The sequence below is a fragment of the Pelophylax lessonae genome (genome assembly GCF_965119305.1).
Source record: "Pelophylax lessonae genome assembly, chromosome: 12".
Taxonomy (NCBI): Eukaryota; Metazoa; Chordata; class Amphibia; order Anura; family Ranidae; genus Pelophylax; species Pelophylax lessonae.
This window is the reverse complement of record NC_138779.1, coordinates 176,311,870-176,325,338: the sequence shown is the minus strand read 5'-3', so window position 1 is coordinate 176,325,338 and position 13,469 is coordinate 176,311,870. Positions and strand designations below refer to the sequence as shown.

Sequence of the window (13,469 nt, the reverse complement as noted above, 5' to 3'; positions counted from 1 at the left end):
ACCTGTATCATTTTAGTTTTCGGTCAGTGCTCTGCATTTTTACTCAGCAGTAGGGATGATCGAACGGTTCGGGTCGACCATCGGTTCGACCTGAACATTGACTGTTCGAAATTCGGCCAAATTCCGAACTCTTTGCTAAAAAAGTTCGGAATTAGGCAACCAGAACCGACCAAAATGCAATGGGATAGGAACTGGGCTTTAAAAGCCTGTGATTGGACCAGAAACATCAGTAAAAGCCAATTGAGGGGGCAGGAGAATGCTAGGAATGTGATTGGAGTGACTAGGGGGTCCAGAGGCCAATCATTAGTGAATACGCCCCCCAGTATATAAGAGAGCCCCACCAAATCTCTACCATTTTAATACAGGGATGTGGAAGAGAGTGGAAGCAGTTCTGTTACTTCTGCTCTCAAGTGTCATTTAGCAATTATTAGTGTGAGGAAAGGGATATCTAGTGTAGTTAGGGTACTATTTTCCACTACGGTTAGATTTAATAATCTAGTTTCTGTAGGGAAAGTGTTAAGTTTAAAGGTGACCGTAGTGTAGTGTGGGGTTAACTGACTCTGACTGCTATGGCAGGGTGACAAAACCCTTCCATGTCAGGGTGACCGCTATAGAGAAAAGTTTGTTTCTCTTAGAACACTTACAGAACAGGATGTGGCTTCTCTCCTGTCACCCTGCTTTTTGTTGCAGGCGTTTATAGGGCTTTTTTGAGGACATGTTTGGAGTCAGGCATGACATCTGAACTTCTGTGTAGGGGTATATATACACACACACATGTATGTATATATACACATACACATATATAGGTGTGAAAATAGCAGAAACCTATGCTTGCGCTAATAAAATAATTAACAGGCATATGTCTCCGCTCCTATAACACCTATATACTGTATGTGTATGTGTATAAATACATATAAGTGTGTGTGTATATATACCCCTATACAGAAATTCAGATGTTATGCCTGCCTCCAAAGACCCCCAAAAAATGCCCCAAAAAAACGCCTGCAACAACACACCTGGGCGTTTTTTTTTGGCGCAGGCGTTTTTTTGGGCATTTTTTGGGCGTCTTTGGAGGCAGGCATAACATCTGAACTTCTGTATAGGGGTATATATACAAACACACACTTATATGTATTTATACACATACACACATATAAGTGAGATAGGAGCGGAGACATATGCCTGTTAATTATTTCATTAGCGCAAGCATAGGTTTCTGCTACTTTCACACCTATTTATGTGTATGTGTATATATACATACATGTGTGTGTGTGTATATATATATATATATACCCCTATACAGAAGTTCTGATGTTATGCCTGCCTCCAAAGACGCCCAAAAAATGCCCAAAAAAAACGCCAGCTACAAAAACGCCCAGGTGTGTTTTTGCAGCAGGCGTTTTTTTTCGGGCATTTTTTGGGGGTCTTTGGAGGCAGGCAAAACATCTGAAATTCTGTATAGGGGTATATATACACACACACTTATATGTATTTATACACATACACATATATAGGTGTTATAGCAGAGAAGCCATATGCCTGTTAATTATTTCATTAGCGCAAGCATAGGTTTCTGCTACTTTCACACATATATATGTGTATGTGTATATATACATACATGTGTGTGTGTATATATACCCCTACACAGAAGTTCTGATGTCATGCCTGACTCCAAACATGTCCTCAAAAAAGCCCAATAAAACGCCTGCAACAAAAAGCCGGGTGTAAAAGTAGCGAAGCTACTAACCTGTTCTATATTAATTCTAATACAAACAAACTTTTTTTTTTCTGGTTCTGGACATGCTACAGAGCTGAAACTTCACAGGTACAAATGTTTAGACCCCCCCAGACACTAAATCCAAAGAAATCTCTTTTTTTTTTTCAATAATTTTTTCAATAATTGGCTCTCTATCAAAAATGACAATTGTTAAGAACTTTTTTTTGTGTGATTAATAGTCCCTGGGGCATGACCCAGAACCCTAGGCACTTTTTAGGGGCATTTATTGGGTTTTAGGGCTTCAAAATGGTGATTTTTGATTACCGAAATTCGGGTCCCATTGATTTCAATGGGGTTCTGAAATCCGGGCCGAACTTTCGGGAAGTTCAGGTGTTCTGGTCGAACCGAACTTTTGAAAAGTTCGATTATCCCTACTCAGCAGCAGGATAAAGGCTAGGGGATAGATAAGACTAATATTAAGGTCTGGCTAAAGGGTAAGATACGGACCTAAAAGTGGAAGCTTTATCTTACCCAAAGCTCTACAAAGCCTCCAAGCAGGTATGTACAGTACATACTCATAGCAGCTAATTTATTACACGTATTGTATACAGGAATTAAATCGGTCCCAAACTTGCATTAAAAAAATAGAAGCAGCAGATTAGAAACTGCAACCTCAAGGCAGCTTTGATAAATGTCCCCCAGTGTTTTTATTAAAATGTCTTGCTTTCACCTTTTTTTCCTGTCCTTTGTTGCATCTAAAATCTTTGAAGCCTTCATGACATTTCTCAGAATGTTTTTTGAATGTGACAAAAGCCATGACCATATCTGTGTAATATGTGTTGAAAGAGTCACTTGAAGTCCTCTTTGGAAACCCACGTTACAACAAAGGGGCACAATCAAGACATCCTCTTTGGAAACCCACGTTACAACAAAGGGGCACAATCAAGACACATGGCTAATAGAGCTTTATGCCTCAAGAAGGACCTTATCAAAATCATTACCTTTTAATTCAAACTTCACATTACCATGTTAAAGCTTATATAAAATTGTAGATACTGGGTTACATATATTTTAAGCACTCATATTTGGAGCAGGTGTACACTGTAGCACAAAATAAGCTGTAGTGCTAAGTAAAGACCAGCTCAAAGTTAATCATTACTATATTTATACTGTAAACTGCAATTGACAGTATGAAATATGGTATAAAAATTTAGGATATATAAACTAAAATGAAAGTGGTGTTTTTCATACCAACCAAGGTGTTCACTTTCCTTCTCTAAACTAAATTGTGTAAAACAAAAAAAAAAAAAAAAAAGTATTGGTAAATCTGAACGAAACATAAAACCTTACTTTAGAGACCATGGAATAGAGAATTTTGACACGTGGATCGAATCGGAATTCTGCCGCAATTTTAAAACGCTCTGTAAATTGCACATCAGTGTATTCAGGTGCCAAATTAATTTCAATGCTACCTAAAAATGTGGTGCGTTTCTGCCACAATTGTCGTGCAACAAATTGTGCTGCAATCGTGCAAGCCAAATGGGATTGCAGTGCAATTTGTCAAGCGACAATGGCACCTAAAATTGCACCGCCTTTTTTTAGGTATCATTGAAATGAATGGCACCTACACACACTGATGAGTGTGAGTTGACATTTTATAAGCGCATTTTGAAAATACAGGCAGAATTGCGGCAATTCCGTCTGCGATTCAAAATGTTTGTGTGAACAGAGCCTTGGCAATGTATTAAAAAAGGCCATAAAACAAGTTATTGTAGCAGCTTACAAAATATTACAGTGAACATGACTTTATTTTGTATTATATGAACAATATATTGGCCCACACAGGGGCACTGAGTTAGGGATTCTGTGTAACTAAAAGAGGAGAGAGGTCTGCAGGAAGTCCAATCCATTCTGGGAGAAAGGTAGCTTCATATTTAAAAACTTTAAGGAAAGGAGAGTCGGGCAGAGTGTAGTTTGTTAAATAGATTGTTTCACCACCTACCATGTAGCCAACCCAAACACCAAAGGTTCCTATAGTCATGATGGTGTGGTTACAATGTGCCAGAAGGGCAAAGTCCCGTCCTGGGGAATCCGTTTTACTATCTCCAGCAAAGTAGACATCTCCTAGTGAATTATTAATATTTTCTTGGCACCAATCCATTCCATTACTGGTTACAATGAACAAAGGGTTTTCATATTTTTTTCTGAAATAGTCCATGGCATTTTGCAAATATCTTTTGTCAGCAACCACCCCTTTCCATATATTGGGCATGACATAGACATAGTCTCCTCGACGTACGTGAACTCCTACAAAGGTGACATTTTTCTTGTCTGAACTGATTTTGTTCAAATAGGCATAAGACTCTTCTACAAGGAAGTCATGAAATGTAAATTCGTGTAGAATCTCATCCTTTATGTGGTGATAAAATGTAAAAGAATTAGGGTAACCACTAAAATAAATATATTCCTTTTCAATGTGTCTGTACTCTTCACACATCCAGTCATCAAGGCCATAATACCTCCATTTGATGCTGGAATCTACTTCACTTGGAAGAACTTGCAAGCTTATTTTAAAGATTTCTGACAGTTGCTTGTGCATTGCTGGTGAGATGTAGGCTTGGTAGCCATTCATCTTGGCAAGGGAGTAAAGGGTAGCATACTGCCCCATAAGATTACCCAGGCGCCCAATAGCATTGATAGTCCATATGCCAGATGAATGGTTTGCTTTTTCCACAACTAATGACTTCTCAGTGAGCACTTCCCCTCTTTTAGAAAACTGTTCGTATTTTTTCATAAACATACTGTCTTCCGTTGTGGTATTGTAAATATAGAACAAACTAAGAATCATGAATAAAACCATGACAATGTTTAGGGTCCAGAAGATTTGCTTTTTCATTTTTCAAGATGTTCTAGCTAGAAATTAAGAAAAGGTACACATTAACAAAGAAACAAAATACGTTTGATATAAAACCCCAAAAAGATCTGGTGTCATCAACAGTTCAAGTAAACCTGTGTTCAAACCATGTAAACCCCAATAGCTGCCCCAGTGGTAATAAATAAAAGTAAGAACCCCGTAGATTGTGATTCTGCACCAGGCTTTTACAGAGCCATGAATACCACAGACTTGTGGTCTTGAAAACTAGGGGTAGGTAAGTGATAGATGTTAATGTCTCCTCTCCCCAAATCTCATAGTTGCACTTTTACTCTGCCTCTGGCTCCGCTTAAGCAACCTCTGCAGTTTGAAATCAGAGAGCTTGGTTGGGAGTTACATTCTTGCTTGTTTAGCATGTGTAGTTTGATGTCCAAAGCCTGCCCACAGGTTAACTTTAGAGTACAAGTAACATTTTGCAAATAAAAACCCTATATGGCTTCCCCTATACTGACCACAGATGCAGCACAGACCCGATTCCTACTGCTGTGCCCTCTGCCAACCTGGGCAGTGTTTACATCTATGTTTTATCGGGAAGCAAGTCCTGTAGTGTGCAGGTGCCACATCAGGCTCTTTAGAGATAAATGGGAACGCCCTCTGCACATTCATTTTGATGTGGGACTGTGGAACACAAAATGATTGCTTGTACTGATTCTTTCTACTTTCATATTTAGAGAGCCTTTAATTCGTGTAAAGAAGATGTGCCAAGTACTTCATGTTAAAGCAGAGCTCCAGGCTCCCCTCCAGAAAATTAAAAGTCAGCAGTTACAATTATAAGGACACTTACCTTTTTCTGGATCCTGGGATGTTCTCATTCAAGCTGATTCTTCAATCGGCTTTGGGTGCAGGCGCTGGAATCTGAAGTAAGGTTAACAGGAAGTGAAGCCTTGCGGCTTCACAGCCGGTTTCCTGCTGCGCGTGCGCAAGTTGTGATGTGCCTTGTGAATGATCCTGTAGTCTTCTGGGACCTATGCTGTGTCCCAGAAGACTGCAGGGGTAGGGGGCGAACTTCCAACTCAGTTTGCTGCAGCGATCTGAGCCGGAAGTGTGAGAGGGGTACCTGTAAAAACCAGGTACCTGCTCCCCCTGCAAATAAAGTGCCAAGTGTGGCAGTGGAGGGTGCAAACAAGTGGAGCTTTCCCTATTGGGTGGAGCTCCGCTTTTTTTTTTTAATAAAATTTTATTGAAATTCAACTCAGTACATAAATAGAAGGACATTTGATGAGCGACAATAATAGGGTACAAATTATAAAACCTCGTACGCTAAGCGCACACAATATCAGTAGGGTGCTCTGGCATCATGAAACAGAATGTCGAGGAATTTCAGGATCCAGAGTAACATGGACATTCCAACCTGGTTAAGTACCATAAACTTTTCATCTTAAACAGAGGGGTATAGGAGAGATGGGGAATAGGGTGAGTTAGGGGGGGAAAAAAGACAATTGAATACATGGGGCACAGGGAAGAGGGTGAGGAGTGTGAGGGGGGGGGGTGGGAGGGAGGAAGTGGAGCAGAGGGAGGAGGAGATAAGGGCTTGGAACAGGAAGGGTGGAGGGGGAGACACCTGCCTATGGCATTTGTACGGTGTAACTTATATAGAATAGATATAACAACATACACCAAATAGTTATTCATTTATCTGTAGGCATCCGTATTAACCCAGCATATAACTGTTAAGCTCGTGTCCTAGCAATACCTGTCCTTTATTCTGCGTGATAAGTGTGACCGTTTGTCAGAGGCTTGCGCCAGTCCACCAAGGTAGTATAGAAGGTTCAGGTCAGTTCTTAGGAGTGTGTAGCAGTCCTGCAGGGGAAGTGAGGACATGGGAAGGCAGATTCCACTTATTTAGCTTTACGGCTCCAGGCAGACGAGGGTTTTTGTTGGTACCCACCAATTCGGTGTTAATGACTAGGTAAGCAGATCACAAGTTTTGATATGCATAAATCATATAAATTTTCATTTGCATTGCATTTATTCATCCCCTCTAAAATGTTTTAAGTGTTTGTTTACAATTTATTGGCTGAGAATCTGGCTAAAGTCTGGCACTAAACACAAGATTCTGGGGGTGAAATACCATTGCAGGTACAGTATCTTTCAGCAAAAGGATTGGTGGTCTTTTTTTACAGAGGATCCTGGCACAGAAAAAAAATTGTAGGAAAATAGGGAATTAGGGTTATATTTGGATAGTTATTGTTAGGGTTCAAATTATCAGAAGGGTTAGTTTGTGGGTCATAGAGAGGATTATTGCTGCCTTAGGGTAAGGCATTGCTCTCAGTGCTAAAAAAAAACTACCAACACTAAGTACCCTGTGCTGAAAGCTGATGCATCAGTGAAAAAATATCTCCCAAAACACACAAAAAAACAACTGATCTATACTTATACTGTATGATCGGAATTTAAGTGGGAAATAGTCATAGAGAAATAACAGAAGGGGTGCGCTATACCCATGCACCAAACACACCTAAAACTTCACTTATTTTCATAACTGTCTTAACCACTTGCTGACCGCCGCAAGTACATATACTGCGGCGGTCAACCCCTCACAGGCAAAGTGACGTACCGGTACGTCACTAGCCTGTGAGGCTCTGTAGAGCGAGCGCGCGCCGCCGGAGGCGGGCTCCCACTCCCGCACGGTCACGGACCCCCCCGCACGTGTGAGCGGCGGACCCGATGTCCGCCGCTCACTCAGGATCGTCCGTGACAGCGGGAGAAAGGCAGGCGGCTAGTGTAAACAAGCCGCCTGCCATTCTCCCCTGTTTAGGAACAGTGATCATACGGTTCTACTATGTAGGACCGTTGATCATTGTTCCTACACCTCAAGCCACAGCCAATCACAGTTAGAATCATGCCCCTAGGGACACACACAGCCCCTCCCTCTCAAATAAGGGTAACCCCTTCACTATCAGTGTCATTTTACAGTAACAGTGCATATGAATCGCACTGATTACTGCAGTAATGTCACTGGAAACCCCAAAAGTGTCTAAAATGTCAGTCAAGGGTCCGATCTGTCCACCCCAATGTCGCAGTACCGCAAAAAAATCGCAGATCGCCGCCATTATGCGTTAAAAAAAAAAAACAACAAAAATGACAAATATCTTTCCCTTTGTTAGTAAACGCGATAACTTTTGCGCAAACCAATCAAAATACGCTTTTTGTGATTTTTTTTTTACCAAACATATGTATCATAAAACAAATTGGCCGAAAATGTTAAAAAATTTTGATTTTTAAATTTTTTTGGGGGAATTTCATATAAAAAAATGTGAAAAATATTGTTATTTTTGCAAAATTTACGCTCTTTTTTTGTTTATAGCGCATGGTCAAAAAATCGCACAGGTGATCCTCCAGTCCCATGTCCTCCTGCATCCCATGTCCTCCTCCTCCAGTCCCATGTCCTCCTGCATCCCATGTCCTCCTCCTCCAGTCCCATGTCCTCCTGCATCCCATGTCCTCCTCCTCCAGTCCCATGTCCTCCTGCATCCCATGTCCTCCTCCTCCTGTCCCATGTCCTCCTGCATCCCATGTCCTCCTCCTCCAGTCCCATGTCCTCCTGCATCCCATGTCCTCCTCCTCCAGTCCCATGTCCTCCTGCATCCCATGTCCTCCTCCTCCAGTCCCATGTTCACCTGCATCCCATGTCCTCCTCCTCCAGTCCCATGTCCTCCTGCATCCCATGTCCTCCTCCTCCAGTCCCATGTCCTCCTGCATCTCATGTCCCCCCCCCCCCCACATAGTGCCAGTCTGCGGAGAATGGCGGAGCTTGCAATTGAATGGTATTGCAAGGACAGGTGGCAACCCTACCGTGTTTGGGGCCCCTCGGGACGCCTCGGCCCCCTACATGTGTATGGGCTGTACCCCCCTGATGTCCACAGGTTACCATATTAGTCACCTTGGCACAACAATTTGCTGGTAAAACAGGTGCTGAGACATATCAGCAATACAGATTATTAATGAAGACATTTCATTAACACTGAAGTGCCGACACGACATTATGTAGGCAAGTGTGTGGGCCAGGCCACAGACAGAGCCTGCCGGGACCCGCTGCTGAATCTTTGAGAATCCTGTAGGGGGAGGAATACTTATACCCCCCTATTGCTGGCCAATGCTTATACCCTCTATTGCTGGCCCTGTGGTACATCAAATAACTAAAGGGTGAGGTTTTATGTCTCTGAAACACCCACAAAAAAACAAGAGGAGGACCCCTACTGATTGATATGCAGCAAAAAAGATTTCAATGTGCATCACTCACCATTACACATCTATTTCAGGGGAGATGGAGGCTGGTGTCTTCATAGGGGATTCTCATGTATAAATCTGTATCCTTTCCAGGTAGCCAACATGGTCTCTGTGCCCTTTTATATATTTAGTCCATGTAGAAGATACCAAAGAACTTCTCACAAGGACACTCTCTGCTTCACCCACTCTTCATTATTTCATCAGTAGCCAAAAAACAGCACATTTTGAAAACAACTTGAAAGCCAACATCCATTTTAGGAAATCTGCTCTTTCTTGTCTCCCAGTGAAATAAAGAAGAGCGGGTGAAGGCAAGAGTGCCCCTGTGAGATATTCTCCACCCATCCTAATGGGGATAGATACAAGAAATAATGGACATGCCAGTAACTGCAGGTGATAGGAGTTAGGAATGGATGAAAAATGTAATAAGTGAGTTTAGTGGAATTGTTTAAAGGTGAATTCCAGGTATGGCTATTTTCTATATAGGTACATTTCTCCAGCTTGGACCACGTGTCACCGCTGGGATTTGTGGTTCTGGGTGGCCTCTGGCAGAGCAGTGTTCTGGTCTGGAACTTCTGGCTTAGCAGCAGGCAGGCCGCAGGCGTAAAAAACAGAAAACAGCTACACACTGTCACTCAGGGCCGGACTGGCCTAGCGGGATACCGGGAAAAATCCCGTTAGGCCGGCGGCCCTGGGGCCGCTTTGAGATGTGGCCGCAAAGAGTTTTTCTCTCCCCTTTGAAATTGTGGCCGCCAGCCCGCCTGACTGGGTATGCAGACAGAGTGCAGTTAGCCGCCGGATTTGAGCGGCTAATCTTACTGGCTGCCGGGAGAGGCGGATCTTACTGGCTGCCGGGAGAGGACGGTGACAGGTGTACTGCCGATAGTGCGCTGTACGCTGTGCTGAGCACCATGGGCACCCACCGGGAAGATATGGCCATGAACGGGATTGGGGAGAATGCCCACCTCCATGATGACGAGGTAAGAGGGAGGGGAAGGAAGTCCCTAACACCGGAGACATCGGGCGGGTGATCGGGGCTGCCAAGAACAGAGATCGGGGGGCCCGGACCGAACATAGATCCCCCTGACTCTTCAGTGTAACATTGCTTCTCTTTAATGAGATGACCTGTCAGTATCCATCTATGATTACCACATCCCTGTGCTCCCTGTACTGTGCTCTTCATCTTTTCTACTGAAGATGATCTTCCTATCACTGATCATTACATTACAGTGTATATATATAGATATATATATATATATATATACTCTATACCATAACACTCACTGCCAGGGTTCCTCTCCATCAGTCTTCCTACCCCAGAGGGAGCCCTAAGAATAATGATTGTCTCTCCGGTCCCCCATGCTATAAATGCAATGAACAGCTCACAGGACATCATCCTAATCAGTAAGTTTTAGGAGGAATGGGGGGCCTTATGTTGTGTCCCTCCGCCTGTACATGGGAATTGTGGGATCCGGCTGTACACAAGTGACCCTGACCTTGTACATTGGTGGGAAACATATAAGTGACCCCATACCTCGGTGGGCAACATTTAGCTAACCCCGTACATTGGTGGGCAGCATGTAAATGACGCCGTACATTGGTGGGCAGCATGTAAATGACCCCGTACATTGGTGGGCAGCATGTAAATGACCTTGTACATTGGTCATTGGTGGGCAGCATACAAGTGACTCCGTAAATTGGTGGGCAGCAAATAAATGACCCCGTACATTGGTGGGCAGCATATAAGTGACCCCGTACATTGGTGGGCAGCATATAAGTGACCCCGTACATTGGTGGGCAGCATATAAGTGACCCTGTACATTGGTGGGCAGCATATAAGTGATCCCGTACATTGGTGGGCAGCATGTAAGTGATCCCGTACATTGGTGGGCAGCATATAAGTGACCCCGTACATTGGTGGGCAGCATATAAGTGACCCCGTACATTGGTGGGCAGCATATAAGTGACCCCGTACATTGGTGGGCAGCATATAAGTGACCCTGGGAAGAGGGGGATCAGCATTGTATTAGGAGGAGGGGGGAACAGCATTGTAATAGGGGGAGGGGGCCAGGGGGAACAGCATTGTATTAGGGGGAGGGGGCCGGGGGGTGCAGCATTGTATTAGGGGGAGGGGGTTGGGGGGTGCAGCATTGTATTAGGGGGAGGGGCCGGGGGGAAACAGCATTGTATTAGGTGGAGGGGGATCAGCATTGTATTAGGGGGAGGGGGCCAGGGGAGAGGGACAGCAATGTATTAGGGGGAGGGGGGATCAGAATTGTTTTAGGGGGAGGGGGCCAGGGGAGGGAACAGAATTGTATAAGGGGGAGGGGGGACAGCATTGTATTAGGGGGAGGGGGGGATCAGCCTTGTATTAGGGGGAGGGGGCCAGGGGGGACAGCAATGTATTAGAGGGAGGGGGGATCAGCATTGTATTAGGAGGAGGGGGAGACAGCATTGTATTAGAGTGAGGGGGCCGGGGGGAGGAACAGTATCGTATTGCGTAACAGCATCGTATATTGTAGGTGGAGTGGGCCGGGGGGAGGGGGGCCAGCAGTGTATTAGATAGTGGGGAGGGGGGTCTTCTGTGTATTTGATAGTGGAGAGGGGGGGCCAGCAGTGTATTAGATAGTGGGAAGGGGGGGTCAGCAGTGTATTAGATAGCAGGGAGGGGGGTCAGCAGTGTATTAGATAGCGGGGAGGGGGGTCAGCAGTGTATTAGATAGCAGGGAGGGGGGTCAGCACTGCAGTGTATTAGATAGTGTGGAGGGGGTTCAGCGGTGTATTAGATAGTGGGAAGGGGGGGTCAGCAGTGTATTAGATAGTGGGAAGGGGGGCCAGCTGGGCTGTTCCTAGAGCCTGTGGCCTCCCAGTGTAACGCTCCTGCGTTTTATGTATGATGTGGATTTTCAGCTGCAGAAATATTCCACTTCAGTAGTCATGTAGAGAAACGCTGAGACACCAATCCCAACTCTCAATGACTCATCATGTGTGGATGATCTCAATTCAGCAAGTAAATACACACACTCAATAAGATGTTTCCTAGAGTGACTTATGTATATAGTAACACAGTGATGATAGGCTGAAGAGACAGGTTGGGTAGAGATGGTAGATGACAGACACTTGAAAGGAAATGTTCTTGAAAGTAAGATAGTAGCAGATGGGATGCAGATAGGTTTAGCAATCATGTATGGTAGCAGATGACAGAGTAGCAGGTGGACATACAAGAGAGATCAACCCAGTGCAAGAACAGGTGGTAGTAGGCTCAAGAGCTAGCAATCTTAGATAATGCAGATGTAGTAATAGTCCTTAGTATGCGGAGCTAGATAGTGTAAGCTTTAGTATGAAAGTTATAGAGGTTTCCCCTGTGGGGTACTTATCACTAATAGCAATGTAGCAGAGGAGTGGTTCGGCAAGAGCGGATGATCCGGTAGCGGGATACAGGGATCAGCGCAGCGTGGTTCCGACAGCGAGGTATGCTTGCAAGCATGAGAGCTTCAAGACAGGTTAGCATCAAGGCACAAAGCAGGTTGAGCGAACACATGTGAGTGAGAGCCGGCGATCTAAATAGCCATCCAGTCCGGCGCTCAGTGATGACAGCATCAGTCTTAAAGGTGTATGCGCACCTTACCAAAAGAGAATGGTGGGGCGCATACACTTATGAAAGAGTAATTAGGGTACCCAAAGGTACCAGAACATTACAGTACCCCCCCCTTAAGGCCGGCTCCTGAAGGCCTCTGGAGCTGGTTTGTCTGGGTACGTCGCATGAAAATTGCGAATTAATCTAGAGGCATGTATGTCAGAGGTGTTCAGCCAGGTGTCGTCTTGGGGCCCATAGTTCTTCCATCGAACCAAGTACTGAAGTCTTCCTCTGTGGATACGAGAATCCAGAATCTCTTTTATCTCATATTCTTCTCCACCTTCAACTTGTACAGGAGGAGGAGGTGGGATAGTAGGCCTTATTCCTTGGTCAGGAACATGGGGCTTCAGTAGTGACACATGGAAAATGGGATGTATTTTGAGGTCTATTGGCAATGTAAGCTGTACTGCAGCTTTTCCAATAAGTTTCTTGATTGGGAAAGGTCCCAAGAACAGAGGTCCAAGCTTTTTGCTAGGGATTTTCAGTCTTAAATATTTTGTTGAGAGCCAAACGAGGTCCCCGATAGCGCACTGAGGAGAAGGTCTTCTGCGAAGATCATAGTACTTCTTTTGTTGACTATGAGCGTGTGCAATGGTAGTATTAAGCAAACCCAGAGAGTCCTTTATTTGGGTAAGATAGTCTGAAGCTACTGGGTTATTTGAAGGAAGGATGCGTGGTGGAAGAATAGAGGGATGAAACCCATAGTTCAAGTAGAACGGACTCTGCTTGGTCGTACTGTGGGTTGCGTTGTTGTAGGCAAATTCTGCCAGAGGGAGAAGATCCACCCAATCATCCTGTTGGTAAGAAGTGTAACAACGTAAATATTGCTCGATGCATTGGTTGACTCTTTCAGTCTGTCCGTTGGTCTGCGGATGGTAAGGAGAAGTGAGCTTCCGCTCGATCCGTAGTATGTGACATAGTTTTTGCCAGAACTTGGAAATAAGTTGTGATCCACG

General features: G+C 44.3%; 1 protein-coding gene across 1 annotated transcript; it reads right to left on the bottom strand.

Annotated features, from left to right (window-relative positions):
- Window positions 1–3,572: 3,572 nt before the first annotated feature.
- On the bottom strand, window positions 3,573–4,613 carry LOC309567660 (galactoside alpha-(1,2)-fucosyltransferase 2-like; the record flags this gene model as incomplete). Its single annotated transcript, XM_082273081.1, has 1 exon — window positions 3,573–4,613. One exon carries the CDS (start codon window positions 4,611–4,613, stop codon window positions 3,573–3,575), a length of 1,041 nt encoding a protein of 346 aa, XP_082129207.1.
- Between the last annotated feature and the right edge of the window lie 8,856 nt (window positions 4,614–13,469).